At 38.8% G+C, this 15,611-nt stretch overlaps 1 protein-coding gene across 3 annotated transcripts in view; it reads right to left on the bottom strand.

Annotated features, from left to right (window-relative positions):
• The window catches only part of LOC112050138 (protein Skeletor, isoforms B/C), a 67,999-nt gene extending 54,481 nt beyond the window's left edge, over positions 1 to 13,518 (bottom strand). For all 3 annotated transcript variants that reach the window (XM_024088310.2, XM_024088309.2, XM_024088312.2), the window contains exon 1: positions 13,370 to 13,518. In XM_024088310.2, coding sequence (XP_023944078.2) covers positions 13,370 to 13,409 — 40 coding nt within the window. In that variant the 5' untranslated portion in view covers positions 13,410 to 13,518. The remainder of the gene's footprint in view (positions 1 to 13,369) is intronic.
• Positions 13,519 to 15,611: the final 2,093 nt, after the last annotated feature.

The following is a 15,611-nucleotide window of genomic DNA, read 5'->3' as shown; positions in this document are numbered from 1 at the left end:
GACAGAGTGGTAACGTCTAGTGAGGCAGGTCCTATGGTAATTGTTCTGAGGAACCACTGCTTAACAAGTGTCTCCAGGCACGGGGCACCACTGACATATTCCAAGCTTCAGTAGCTCCGCAGTAAACTCCCCAAAAGGTGGTGGTTCGATCCCAAACCGCTGGAGTATTGTCGTACTTGTACTCCTAACACAGAATTTCCAAATAATGGGGAAGGGGAATATTCAAAAAAAAAATAAAAAAAATATCTTGAACCTAAGGCCTCGTTCATGATCCGTTGTCACAAACCACTGGACCAAAGAGACAGTGGAATGATTTATTCGCGATTATATCTGTTTTAGCGATCGTCGCACTCACTCGAGAAAGTGTTCTCAAGAAAGTGACATTTCCTTAAATGGTAACAGAAAAATGACATCACCTGTCTCCGGATATTGAACTTTATTACAAGAGGAAAGAGTTTGTTTATGCTCAGCAGGAAGCAATGCTCAGCGGTCCGTCCGTGCGGCAGGTCGCGGACTGGTTGCGAGGAGCGGTACTCTGTTTACTGTTAGTTGCTGTGTTGTGGTGGAGCTAGGGTTGCCAACTTTTGTATTTCAATAATGTAGTATTTTGCAGATTAAGCTATAAAAATATAGTGTTTTATATTGACGTCTATTTGTTGTTACATGACTAAAGACGGTAATGTTTTTCGAGCGCATGTGTGTATGTCACAATTGTGATAGTAACTATCACACTATAAACTTTCAAAATGGCGCCCGTCAATGGAAAATAATGGATTGTAATACTTGTTGTACTTCACTCAAAGTCATGCTCTGACATTCTAGGGTCTTATTTCGGTTACAGTTTGATTTGTTAATTAAGTTATCCTGACAAGTGTTGTGAATCATAACCTTTGTTCGATTTGTTTTATTTGACATTAGTTTTCTTATTCTTGTAATTGTTGTAACCTCTGAGTCTGCTAAAAACTAAGTAAAAAAATCAAACAAAGTAATTTAAATAATCCGACTATCCATGTAACATACGCCTTTATCCTTGCATTTTAAAATACGTAAAACTTGGCTACGTCATAATTATAAGGATGCGCTTATAGGACACATTTCAAGATCTGTTGACAAAAGAAATAATATTTACCTTGAAAATATTAATTTTAGAACACATAATGTGAACACAATCTTGAAAATTTCAAATTAATTTTCGGTAAAGAATATAACCCCAGAGTTAGGGAAGCACTCCCCAGCACCGTGTATAATTATTACAGTACGGTTGGCAACCCTAGTGTCAGCGATCAGTTAGCTCTGATTAGCCGCTGATTTGAATGTCTGCACGCAAGAGATTCGGTACATCTTGAACATTGTGTACGTCCTGCGGCTTCGCCCGCGTAACTCATGTTCCTGCAGGAATACGGGGGTAAAATCAGGTCTATCACACTCATTTATTGATGGCTCTTTACGAAAACCCGACAGGCTTCAACAGACTTACACCAATACGACAATTCCTACGGTTAGTGTGACGTCACTGTTACATCTCACACGCTGATGATGATTACTATTGTATGCATTAAGCCACTCCTACACAGCTGGCAGTGTGACTGTGCAATGAGCGGCCCGTGTTACGCAGTCAACGGCCAGTGCACAGCCGCTACACATATCTCACACTAAATGCATCACACTAACATTATAAATGCGAAAGTTTGTGTATAAGTGTGTAAACATTAAACAAAAAAAACATACGCGACCAATTGAGAACCTCCTCTTCTTTATTTATTTATATATTTTTTGTAGATATTACTGTCTACTGCCTGTGTCTGAAAAACTGAGATGTCTTTTTTGTATTAATTTCTGCAAATCAAATATTTTCTGTTTGTTGTTTTGACTTACTCTCTGGTTGACTTGAACTTTACAGGTTTATAATCTTTGTAAAAAGTTAACTGCTTTATAATATTAGTGAAATAACTTAAGATATGAAATAAAGAGAAGAAAGTTTGTAAAATGCAATCATAAATTCCGTGCTCTACATATATAAGCGAATTAATATTGTTCAAGATTATTGTCATTAGTTATTTAATGACATAAAGATCACGTAGGGTGAGGGGCAAGTAGAGATCATTTGGATCATCAAGGTATCTAGGTCACTTTCAATTTAGTAATAGCATTAATCGTAGAATGACTAAAAAGAAATCAACATTGCGTGTAAAAAATGCAAACGTTTTTCTACCTATAATACAAATATAAAATGATTTATTTGCATTTCATAGTCAACATTAAGTAACGAACATAGCAATTTTAAATACCTATGTACAATACATGTAATACAGACAGATTTGTCGTTGTATTCGTTGACATCCACCTTTATATTGTTGTTTTTTATAACACCTTGTTTGTGTCAGACATTTCGTTTTTTATCCGCCAAGTGGTTTACACCATGACTCTAGTAAACAAAGAATTATATATTATGTTTCTGTAATTAAATTGAATCGTTTATTTATAAACAAAAGTCTTTGTCAATTGTTTTTAACGATTTCGTGTTGTAGTGCAATTGTTTTCTGTCGTGTTTTAACATTTTGAGTATTTGGTAACTCGTTCAGTTGTTGCTGGAAACAAAACATGAGTAAAAACACATAGTTCTGTGTTTTTACTCATGTTTTGATGTCACTTTTACTCATGTCACGCTAACGCTTTTGTGAGTAAAAACGTGAGCCCTCGCGACCTGTTATTTTAGAACAAGGGCCTACGATGGCCAGATTTTCTTCATTTTCTGAAAGCCAAAAGTTTGTCAGTGTATGCTCCCACCAGTAGGTAAGTTCGGTAGCCAATGATGGAGTTTATGTCGTGGTAGCCTTGGAAGGTTTTAAGAGCCTCCTACGTATACTATGATTTTTTTTGGTACTTTCGATAAAGTCTTGAAGCAAATAGCTGCACAGATAAGGGACGGGACTCGACACCAAGAGGTCATAGATTCGATTCCCACCCGCTGGACCTTTGTAGTACAAACACCTAACGATAATTACAATCTCTTTGACTTAATTATTGTAAAAATTAAAAATAATCAGTTAGTATTTGTTAATTCATGACTGGAGAGTAAATGTTCAGTCTAAAAATGATTTGGGTTAAATTGAAATGGAAATAGGTTTTACTCTGGATTAAGACATAGGCTTTACTTTTTATCCCGGAAAAATCCATGGTTCCCGCAGGATTTGTGAAAAACTAAATACTACGCAGATGAAGCCGCGGGCGTACGCGAGTGACTACATAATTCCCAAATGAAGTTACTAAAAAAAGACACTAATTAATAACAGACCACAATAAAAAAACTCAAACGAATACAAACTAGAGAGCGATCAATACGCAACAAAATTTTTCAAATTTATATTTAAAAGGAAAACCTTTTAAAACTCGATTACGATTAATCACTTTTTGATTTTGAATGTATCTGTCGGCCGGTTTGAGCTTCACGGCTGGAAATCGCAATTAGGATAACAATATGTGCCAACACGAACTGGGAAATGACGTATGACGACGTTGAGCTAACTCTATTCTGAACTTTATCGTTATCAAAATTAGAGTTGGGTTTGTTTGTCATGTGGAGCCAATCGACCTGTAAGCGAGTGTAAAGTTATAGTGTGAATACTCGCTAACGAATGCATTCCGTCCATGACATAAGAGTGCTTAAGGGTTGTATAGGTTATTCTTTATTTTTTATTTAAAAAAATGATTATTATAAATCTATCAAATTATATGTTTTAGCAGACTCAGAAGTGGATTACTAAAATAAGAAAACCAATCTCGAACAAAGATTCACAATATTCGTCAAGAAAACTTAAATAACAAATCAAACTGTAACCAAAATAAGACCCTAGAATACCAGATAAATAGACCTTGAGTGGAGTCACGAACTTGTGACCGTTGTATGTAGGATTAAGGCATCCCTTGACAGTTGACTAACACTCCCATTTTCCACTCAAGTCACTCTCCCCGCCTATCCCAAGAAACCCATAAAGACTTACACAATAAGAAATGTGAATGGCTCGATCGCCATGAGCATACTGAAGCCGAACGTACGACGAGCACCTTATATCGCAAATCGTTCCCGTCAACCGATCGCTACCCCTCTCTAACTCCCTAATCTTATTTTGACGGCCTCCGTGGCGCAGTGGTATGCGCGGTGGATTTACAAGACGGAGGTCCTGGGTTCGATCCCCGGCTGGGCAGATTGAGATTTTCTTAATTTGTCCAGGTCTGGCTGGTGGGAGACTTCGGCCGTGGCTAGTTACCACCCTACCGGCAAAAGACGTACCGCCAAGCGATTTAGCGTTCCGGTACGATGCCGTGTAGAAACCGAAAGGGGTGTGGATTTTCATCCTCCTCCTTGACAAGTTAGCCCGCTTCCATCTTAGACTGCATCATCACTTACCATCAGGTGAGATTGTAGTCAAGGGCTAACTTGTAAAGAATAAAAAAAAAAAAAATCTTTACGGAAACAAGTCACGCCACCTAGCGTTGGCACGAGCCAACACGAGTCATATCCGTCTCTGACTACTATTTCCTACAAATGATTATTTCTTGTATTCATACATCAATTTGTAATGTCAATTCTTGTATACAAGTATGTTCATATATAGGTTAAATGACCGAAACGGTAAAAAATGTTATCATTTTTCTCTCGCGTCAGAACTTTGTCACTTGACAGCAATCTTAAATCCCACAGCAGGTTGCAAATGTAAGCGAATTTGATATTTAAATATGAGAAGCTTAGATTGATTTTGACGTGGCACGTGACAGCAGCTCACGTGTGGCCATCGACGGAATGTAGAAAGTGAGCGCGAGAAAGTGTCGCGTCTCGCTAGAGCACGACACTGTGCTGTGGGGATGACATCACTATTATCAATGTATGATGCCTAAGACGGCCTACGAGAGCCCACTACTGGGCCAAGCCTATGGGACTTTGAGCTTGACCCACCACAGCGCTCGAACGAGGGTTAGCGAGTTTGAGGTGCCATAGAACTCCTCCTTCTTGGAAGTCGGTTAACTATAATGACCCACCGAATGCCCTATTGTACTTAAGAAGAGTGCTAAAATCTAATAGATACTCGTATGTATTTTTTATTCCAAACAAGGAGGTCTATTCAGTACCAATGTTTTGTATAACTCGCAAGTTCAAGTTTCAATTTCACTTCTACCTCTCTCTGTCTAACACAGTATTATCACAGATTATAGACAAAGAACCCTCAATAGCTCAGTGGTAAAGGGGCCGGACTCAGCACCGAGAGGTGGTGGTTCGATCCCCGTCTGTGGGCCGCTATTGTCGTACCTACCCACTCCTAACACGGTCTTTTTCCGACTAATTGGAGGAGAAAAGGATCATTGATCGTATTTAAAAAAAAGATATGGCAAATATTTTTACAACAAAAAAAAATTTAATAAAAAAAATTCAACCGACTTCCAACTCAAAAATTAACCTAAACTAAAAAGCAAAAAATAACATCTTACCTATGTGCTACCTTCTGATCAGTTTGAAGGCGGTGCCAATAAAATAAAATAAAACACTCGAAGTTTGTTAATTTTTTAGATAAACAGGACGGCGCACACACACACACACATTGGAAGCACCTATTGAACAGCGCTTCATATTGAAGACATCAACGCGCGGCGAGGCGCGCTTGTCTCGATCAGAACTACTCGTACTACCAAGTGAGTACAGCAACTGTACGAATTATTTTATTTTATTTATATGGTTACTGGACGTAAGTTCCAGCCAACAACAAAAGCATACATGTTTGCTATTTGTTAACATACTAATTTACAGCAAGTAAAAATATCGTAGGGTGCATATTTGTTTAAAAAGCACAGTCTAGTAGCATGTTACTGTAAGCATACGCCTGCTACTACACAGAGCTACAGTTCGTTTCATGTAGGATGGTGCGTGTGACAGTTCGTTTCAATCTTGAAAGCTTGCCGCGATTCACGATAACAGTACGTATTATGAAAAACATTTTAACACGTGTAGTTATTCTCTATATATTCTCCCCTGCACGACGTAGTATTTTATTTACAGATACGTGCGATAAATAAGTCATCGTAACGTTTTTAGTAGGTTGGCATCTGCGGCCAGAGGCGAGTTTAGGTTGGTTTTTACGGGGTGGGGCGAATATTCGGGTATGTTTATCCACCTGGCTGCTGTCAAGTGGTTAGGGTTCATTTAGCAACAACTGCTATCGACGACAGCCGCTGACTACAGACGATTGCAGTCATCGGTAGCAGTTACAAGCAAATTATACAGCGTGTATAACAATTACATTCAAACTTCATTTAGCTCGACATACATTATCTCCGTGACAATACATTACGTCGCTAACCACTGAGCTGCAGCGACACTGTGCTGTAACACATAATGCGCCGTTCACACGGCGTTGCGTCACCGCACATTAGCGCCGTTCCCACCGCGCGGCGCGCTGCGGTTTGCGCAACGCTTTGTTGTGGTGCGCTCGCTGTGCGCTGTGCGCTGTGCGCTGTGCGCTGTGCGCTGTGCGCTGTGCGCTGTGCGCTGTGCGGGGCTGCGATCTAGTCTAGATGCGTCGCAATGCTTTTTACTGACATGTACACGATTGCACGACTCACTTATTATGGGACCAAAAAGTCTAGATTCTACTACCTACTTAGTTTAAATACCTATAATGCATGTAAGTATTTCTTATTAGCAGGTGCACCGCAGTTTCGCCCACGTAGTTTCCGTTCCCGTGGGAATACGAAGATAAAATACAGCCGATGGTACTCACAAACAACGTGGCTTTCTGTTGGTAAAATAATTTTCAAAATCGGTTCAGTAGATTACCCCATTACCTATTTAGTATAGACAACTCAAAGTCCGAAAAAATTTTATCAAGGTAATTTCTGTTCCAATTCCAGTACGGGAATAAGATGTAACCTATGTTCGCTCGCTGATAATGCAACTTGCCACTGATTAAATAATTTTATAATCTGTTTAGCGGTGTAGGCGTAAAGGCGTAATATACAAACAAAACATTCGCATTCATGATATTAGTTAGAACACCAACTACGATATTGTAAAGAATCCTCCGTTCCCAGACTATTTATTGAATGGTTCTGGTTCTGTATGTTCTGAACCTTAAAAAGGTAACTTTATCGGCCAATATTTGACTTACTATTGGTAGCGAGTTTCCTATGGTTGGCACACTTTGGGTGTTTGTGTTGTTTGGGTTCAGAAATAGAAAGAAAGAAAGAAAGAAGAAAGAAAAAATCTTTATTACAGCATTATGCCACACAACACAATATGCTCATAATATCATATAATGCTAACAAATAATATTGTCATATTAAATAATATGTCAGGACAATATCCTGCGATGTGTGGCATAACCCAATAAAGGGCCCCAACTCAGCATATGCTACATACTCTTTAAATAAAATTTCAGTTCAGTTCAGAATAAAGGTTCAGAATTCAGGGTTCAGAAATAATCACTAATTACACCACGACACACAGTTCAATGTGCGCTTCGAGGCACGAGGGAGCAACACCATGAATTTCCTAACTAGAACTTAGGACCGGACGATCCGTAGCCGTACTAACTAACCACTCGATCGAGGCAGTTAGATAAAGTTACAGTTACGTTTAACTAAATCCACGCGGACCGCCCGCACGATCGCGGTCAAGTACAGCGCTACATTCGCTCGCCTCCACTCGACCAGTTCATAAATAAATAAATAATCGACACTAAACTTATGAATAATCATTTTCTAATTTCAACAAACCATTCATCAAACAAAAAAACTATAAACACCTGTGGTTGCGACACCGTCACATAATGCCACGCTGACATTCAAAATGTAGCGTCCTCGGTCCAGTTAACTTGCGTGCTTTACTATCACGAGGTTCGGAGTTCGAGTTCTGTGTCGGACCATGAATAATGAGCTTTTCATTATAGCATAAAATTTTTACCTGTCATTTGTTTATTTATCCTTTTATTTTTCTATATAAAACACTATTAAAAATTTATAGTAAACACCTCCCGCTGCGGGACACTTGAGTGCCCAAGCCCCCGGCGATCAGGGCTCCAGAGTGAGGAGCCTCCTCACAATACGTTCGTAGCCAGTGCGCGCATTCCGCGCAGTAGGTCAGCAACGGGACCCGCACCGGTGCCGCCGGCGTGTTGATGACCTCGCACAGAGCTCCCGGGTTTGATTCCCAGCTCACAACCATTTAGGATGGTATTGTAAGCTAGCGGACGCCCGCGACTTCGTCGGCGTGAAACTCGATGCAAACTTTCAACCCCCCTTTCACCCCCTACTATTTATATTTTATATATGACAAATAGTGTGCTAATCATTTCACAAAAATATAACTCAAATCATTAACGATTTATATTGAAAAAACTTGAACCCCTTTTTTCCTGGATTAAGCGTGTTGAAGTTGAAAACATCCTATATAAATTAAGTCGCTGTCCTATTAATTCTAAGCATGCGAGCAATTTATGTTTGTTTTGTGAGAAATTTGTGGCCCCCAAATTTTAAAATAAGATCCCTCCAAAACTCACCACGTTACTGCTTCCGACCATGGGTGTAACACCACCAACCCAACTGCTGCTGAAAGTGACATACACCGCACCAGGATTTGAACTCAGGACAATGAAAGCCTCATCGACGCTAACCACTAATATCTGACCAATGAGACAGTTCGAACCAAAGAGGTTACACTATGTAACCCTCGAATGTAATCGTCGAGTGTTGGACTTTCCCCGCCTTCCCACGACGCCCGCAGAAAGCGATACCACGCATAATAGAATTAATATACATGGGTACTAATCATGGGTACCACACTCATTGTGTGATTGGAAAACCTAATTGCACAGAACAGACAATAACATAGTACGAAATCGTATGCAAAACCACAATAGGTACAAATGCAATGAAATCATGTAACTGACACAGCTCCACTTGTTCCAAAACTGAAGTAGCAATGGCGGGGCACGTAGTTCATAAAGCCGACGGACATTGGGATGTCCCAAGGCGCTGGAATAGCGAACCTGGTGACTACGAACTGATGACAGCAAGCAATCACAGGGATGTTAACGCCGGGAACCTCTCGGGGAAAACCGCGCAGCGTCAGCTAGTTAAACATATCTGGTTCTGCCTCGCTAGACGTTACAACTCTGTCAAAGATCAGTGATCTAGTTTACCAAAAGATGAAGTTACGTTTAATTTATGTAATTGCATACTTTGTGTATTGTCTAAGCGATGTGTTTGTTAGTCTGTGTAAAAATTGCACGTGTGTGTATTGCAAATCGAATTTATATAGTGTGTATAAAATTTATTTATTGATGTTAAATATTTTCGATATGTGAGTTTACCTCGTCCCCCTCAAAATTGTCAGTCAATTTTGTTTGTAAATTTACATATTCGGGTAATTTTGTTGGTGAATTCACATAATCGAGTTCTAGCCCATCATACGCAAAAACTTAAAAATATAACCTTTATCTACAAATTTAATTCGACATAAGTATACACTTGGACACGCTTTAAATTTTTGCAGTTAACAGTAATCTGACGGCCGAGTAACTCTCCGCTGAGATAATAATCCCTAATTCATTAACTAACGACTAAATCGTCCGAATTTTCCGCACAGAACAACTTTCGCGTGAAAATGTAAATTTAATTCGCTGCAGCGGAGCGACGCGAGGCGGCCCGTTAGCGCCACTACTCTACATTTTGCATTCACATACTTTATGAATATTACTCTGCTATAGATTACACTTTTTGTTTTATTATTGCATCGTAGAATAATAATAATGATAATAAAATAATGTTATTGTGATCAGAGATCAAATGAGATGGCGTTCGTCACTTAGAAGATTCTTATCAAATATAAATTACAATTTTAATGTTCAATGCAATTTTATAAAAAAAATTGCCATGACATATGAAACATACGTGAATTCCAATTTAACAACATAGTAAAACTTGGGCAATACATCGAATACAACGATTATTCACGTGTGTGATATTTTCAGAGCAGCGACGTAGGACCGAGAGCAGCGACGTGCACTTCATATATGCAAAAACGCAGTGCCTACTCTGAGCACTAGTTGTGCACTCCCAGTTATAAGCCTTGTGCACGCCACTGGATGCCATTGTTACCAACTCTCCAAAATATTTATCCCTAAAGTTTGTGTCAAATACCCCTAAAAACGCCTTAATTATTGATTTGTCCCCTAAAAATATAAATTCATAATAATTTAGAAATAAAATGCTGTAATATGTTTCAAAAGTCTATATTTAATATAGACAAAATATTACGTCTTTATCTGAAGATTCAGATTTTTTGAAATCATACATGTTGACAATGAATAAATTAAACAATTTTTTTTATTCGATGAAAATTGCCGTCTGTTGCCTCAAGAGTGGTTGTAGATTATCGTATTATATATCGTTATAAGTTGCTAGGTCAAGAAAGAGATATTAAAATTATCATCAATTTAAAAATATTCAAGATTAAAAAAATCCCTGAAAATACCCCTAAAAACTTCAGATCCCTAAAAATATCCCATTTCACTTATTTGCCCCCTAAATCTGGGGGGGAAAACCCCTAAGTTGGAAACCCTGCAGTGGATGCAAGTGTTGGAGGAAACGTTCGAATGTGGTAACCAGCGGAGTGAAGGTCAGCCTCTCGCATGTGCAGTGAGCCAACTGTCGCGGAAACTACTCGAATGTAATGTGAAAGTGTATAAAGATGTACCTCCTCGTACCTACTGGTGAGGGATGACGTCACTCGGCACAGCGACCACAGCAATACTGTGTTTAGTGTTTCTCTCGATGTCTATTGTATTCGCCTGTAGTAGATATCTAAATATACAAAAGCAAAAGGTCACTAATCACAATTTATCGAAAACCGCCTCACGTATAAAGATACGCCCATCTGCCAATACAACGTCGGCAAGAGGGAACCCAGGTATACCCCACATAAAAGTATATGGGGATATAATATGATGTATAAATAAGGATCTGGTTAAGCAATTGGTTTAACAAAAGTATGTTTCTTGAAGAAAAAAATGGTTTATTATAACTATTTCTGCTCAAAAATCTCGCTGTGTTCCAAAACGGCGAAGTCACATTTGAAGTTGTGCTGTACAAGCGAACAAACAAATCAACCATTTCTAAAGACATACATATAGATGAACGCAGAACCTCCTCCGTTTTGGAAGGCGATTAAAAATGACTTTAAACTCAGTCTGTATGGTCAACGATCTTTGCCTAAGTCCCTAAGACGTTGTAGCAAACTTTTTTTGATAAACTATTTTTTCATTATTAAAGTAGAATTATAATATAAGTAGATTGGCGGGAGGTTAGGGTCGGCCATGGCCGAGGATGGGCAGGGCCTTTTGACAGGAGGTACATAATTTATAGTTAGTAGACGTTCGCTAAGAAGGGCTTTCGTGAGAGGTCGAGGTAGCGGGAGTTTACTAGTGTGTTATAACTCTTGTAGGGGTAGAGCTTTATACACATAAAAAGTATATTGAAAGTAGTGTTAAAAAAAATAAAAAATATGTTTACGTTGAGCTGGAATGGAACCACTGGTCCAGTTGAGTCGATATGATAACGTCGTAATGTGTTAACTTGATGCATGGCTTGGGTGTTAGGTTTATTGTCGTTACGGAATTTCTTGATTCGGTCGCCGCGCTCAAAGCCGCAATAAATGCTGTGCAATAGCTTAATAATCGTAGGTATATCTTTAATAGGTGTATACCTATCTATCGGCATAAACACAACTATTTATAACTACATGCTATACGAGTATGCGTGTAATTAATGTATATGTATCAGGGTCGCAGAAAGCTTATAATTATAGTGTTCTAAGAGCCTGTCGTGACCACACCTGCGACATCTTGTACCGCTGTGTGTTAGCTCGTGCTGCTGTGCAAGTATGGGATGCGACTATGATTATTATTTCATAGTGGGTTTGGAAGGTAACAGGTTTTAAGGGTCTAGACTCCAGATATTCAATTTTAGAACTATATTTCTTTTTGTAATTGTAATTATTTTTTATATTTTCACGGGATATTATAAAAAAGCATTCGCTAGACACATAATTTAGTGACAGTCGAAGCCCCTGTTTTCACTGCACGAATCAGGTAACTGGCGATTGGGATCACGACTTCTCACATTATGCCTGGAAAATATAAAAAACCAGCTGACTGATCGGGCTTTTTCATAGTTTCGTTTGTAATATTGTCCTTAATGTAATAATAAATATTGTAACGAACGATGATTATAAAACAACAACTGTTGAGTTTATTGCCGGCTCATCTCAGCAGCACCTGCCGAACCGATGGTAAATCACAAATAGTCTTTACAAATAGTTCAATTTGATGTTTCAAAAGTGCTTGTAAACTAAGCCTACTTGAAATAAACGATTTTTCTTCTTAATTCAACTTAATTTTCAGTTTCTTAGGCTTTGATGTATGTAAGTTTGAGGAGTCGATAATAAATAGACAAATGATAGAAGCAAGTGTACGAGTTGTTATTTTGCCGACCTCACCTATATACCCCGTGGCATAAAGACAAGAATATGATGATGATGATAAGGCATTGACGTACGAATAAGGATCTATTTTGGCCGGACTTATAATCGCTCGAAATCTCCGCCTGACTTCTGAAAGTTATGAACGAGGTTTTGACCTCTCAGGCGCAGTTGGTAATGTTATTCTAAACATAGAGGTCCTGGGTTCGATTTTGGGAATCGGATCTGTTTATCTTCAGTTTTAGACAATTTGATGTATTTTGTAGTTTTTTCTTGCTTGACAGTTTTTAAAAGCCATATATTCTGTGAGTGAGTTTAAGCAGTGGCTTTCTCAAACTATCAATTTCGGCAATAGGTGGGTATTTGCCAGTTAAAGTTTAAATTTGCCGATTTTAGTCAGTTTTGTTAGTCAGATCCGCGAATAACGAAATATTTAGCCGCGAATATAGGAATTGGGTCGCATTTTTTTAATCCGCGAATAGTGAAAACGTAAATAAAGGAAACGTGAATAAGAAGCTTTTACTATATAACGTTTTTCTAATTTTAGGTTTTTTATAACTTATAATGATATACCATTTTGTAATCCTCTTGATGAGACTTTGATACCCATATCGCATATTCTTTTTTCTTCACCTTGAGTCTCACAGTCGTGTTGGCTTTTTTTTAATTTCATCTAAGAACACTTGGGTTATTAAGACAACACCAACGATATCTTAGTAAATCCGTTCAGTGGTTAAGAAGATAATGAGGTAATAAAGAACATTACACACATACAAGATACGCGCGAAAAACAACTCTTCTTGCAGTCGGGTACAAGAAGGCAGCATTGCTGTGAGCACTCACCTCGGGCGAGCAGCGCGCACGCCGCTAACAGCATCAGCATGGCGAGTCACAGTCACAGTACAGCAGCACAAGATCAGCGCGCGCTCGCGGCTGCGCCTCGCGGTACACTGAGCACTGGCGCTGCTCGCTGCTCGCTGCTCGCTGATGCTGCGAGAGAGAGGCGCCCGCGACGATTCGCGCCTGCGAGACCCTGATCTACCCACAACACTTCACTAGGGAAGCGCGCGACGCGACGCGATGCGAAGTGTGATCGGACGAGCAGAACGGAGTAAGTCTAATGCCAGCACGGCTATCCTCTAACGATGTTTTGTATAACTCGTTGCTTGTGATTTATAAAAGTATTGATACAGAATGCTGGTCCAAGAGATACGTAAAAATATTTTTCACTACTCTTGCTCAAAAACATTGTCATATTACCACTCCACGGCGGGGTTAAACAAGCATATTAGCCTCTAGGGGCTAAATTAATTTTGTTTTTTTAATTATTGTCTGTTACGAGTACTAGCCTACTTTATAACGAAGGAGGTTTTATTCGTAAATAGAATCATCCGATAAGTAAACAATTATCTAAACATGTTTACCCCTCATTCTCATTATTCAATTTCACTGTAGTCGGAAATTAAGTTACCGGGTTAAAGCATCTCCCCTAACATCCAAAGTTGTAGCATTTTGTACCTACATTTTAATTTTCAAATAAAATAAAAAATTGAATACTGCACCGAGTTATTTTATTTTCTCGCAATCGTAGTGAAAAGTATTGTGTAACACGTAAGGCTTAACCCATTATAAACTCGGTTTCTATTTAGGCGGCACTCGCCTTACGGCTCGTGCCCTAAAAATACCTCGTTTATAATGGGTTTTTTTAGCCCCTTGTATAACAATCTACTATTGCTTTTACAACAACTGGGTAAGTAAGTCTCCAATGCCAGGCTCCTGACCTACCCTCTTGAATAATAAATAAATACTTACTAGTGTACCGATAAGTATAGAGGACCCAATATATTTATTTCTATTTTATCTGTATATTTCTTACTAATTACTGTACTTTTTTTTTAAAGATAATATGACCAATATGCCCATTCCCCTCCAACTAGTCGGGAAAGACTGAGTTAGGCAGATTAGACATAAATGATCTGTGATTGCGTGTTCATACCCGAAAATGAGAGACTGCGTATAATTAAATTTTTTGCAATTATACCTTTTTAAAACACTTAGATACCATATATCGCTGAGTTGCAGCTAGTACTTCTAAAGCGTTATTTTGTCAGTCACGCCACTATTCCGTTATTAGTAAGGATAACATTTATCTATACATAATTACCTCATTTTTTATTCTTTACAAGTTAGCCCTTGACTACAAACTCACCTGATGCTAACCGATTAAGCAATTTCAGATAGAAGCTCGCTAACTTGTTAGAAGAAGGATGAAAATCCACACCCCTTTCGGTTTCTACACGGCATCGTGTCGGAACGCCAAATTGCTTGGCGGTGCGTCTTTGCCGGTAGGGTGGTAACTAGCCACGGCCGAAGCCTCCCACCAGCTAAACCAGGACCAATTAAGAAACCTCAATCGCCCAAATTGTGGATCGAACCTAGAACCTCCGACTTGAAAATCCACCGCGCAAGCTTCACAGCTGACAGGCCGGTCTATTTTTAAAGTTCATTCCGGCCCTTAGATGGGAAGTAATTTGTACGAGTTATTCCCTCCCTATGGAGGGAAACAGCATTTTCTACCCAATACTCAGATCAAAACAACACTACTTTCCGAGTATGAGAAATAAAAAATATACACCTTTCCCGTAGCTAGGTGGATAGGTACACGTTTCCAGGTACATAGGAAATTTCGTGTAAAATGTTGCAACTTCAGCGCTGGTATTACAAAAAGTACAATCTGACAGCCTTTTCCTTTGAGTAGTATTTGACATTATTAGTCGCCTGATAAAAATTCCGAGACTTACGATTTTGTTCGATTTGCCACTACAAAATAATAACTCCGATTTCAATGCTGACATTTTAGTATAATTTAATGCGTTTTCCTATACGCTTGCAATATAAAACGAAAATAATTGGCGACCTTTTAACATGTCTTAAAGTGTTTTAGTGCTTACATTTTACATAGTTGTAAAATGTTGCCATTTGCAATATATTAACTGTTTCCAGCGCTGGCATCACTAAAAGTACAACCTTATGCGTTTTCCTTTACGCTCACAATGAAAAGTGAAAGTATCTGTCCCGCCATTGG

This window comes from Bicyclus anynana, chromosome 24, assembly GCF_947172395.1.
Source record: "Bicyclus anynana chromosome 24, ilBicAnyn1.1, whole genome shotgun sequence".
Taxonomy (NCBI): domain Eukaryota; kingdom Metazoa; phylum Arthropoda; class Insecta; order Lepidoptera; family Nymphalidae; genus Bicyclus; species Bicyclus anynana.
The sequence above is the reverse complement of the archived record's forward strand: the minus strand, read 5'-3'. Positions and strand labels throughout refer to the sequence as shown.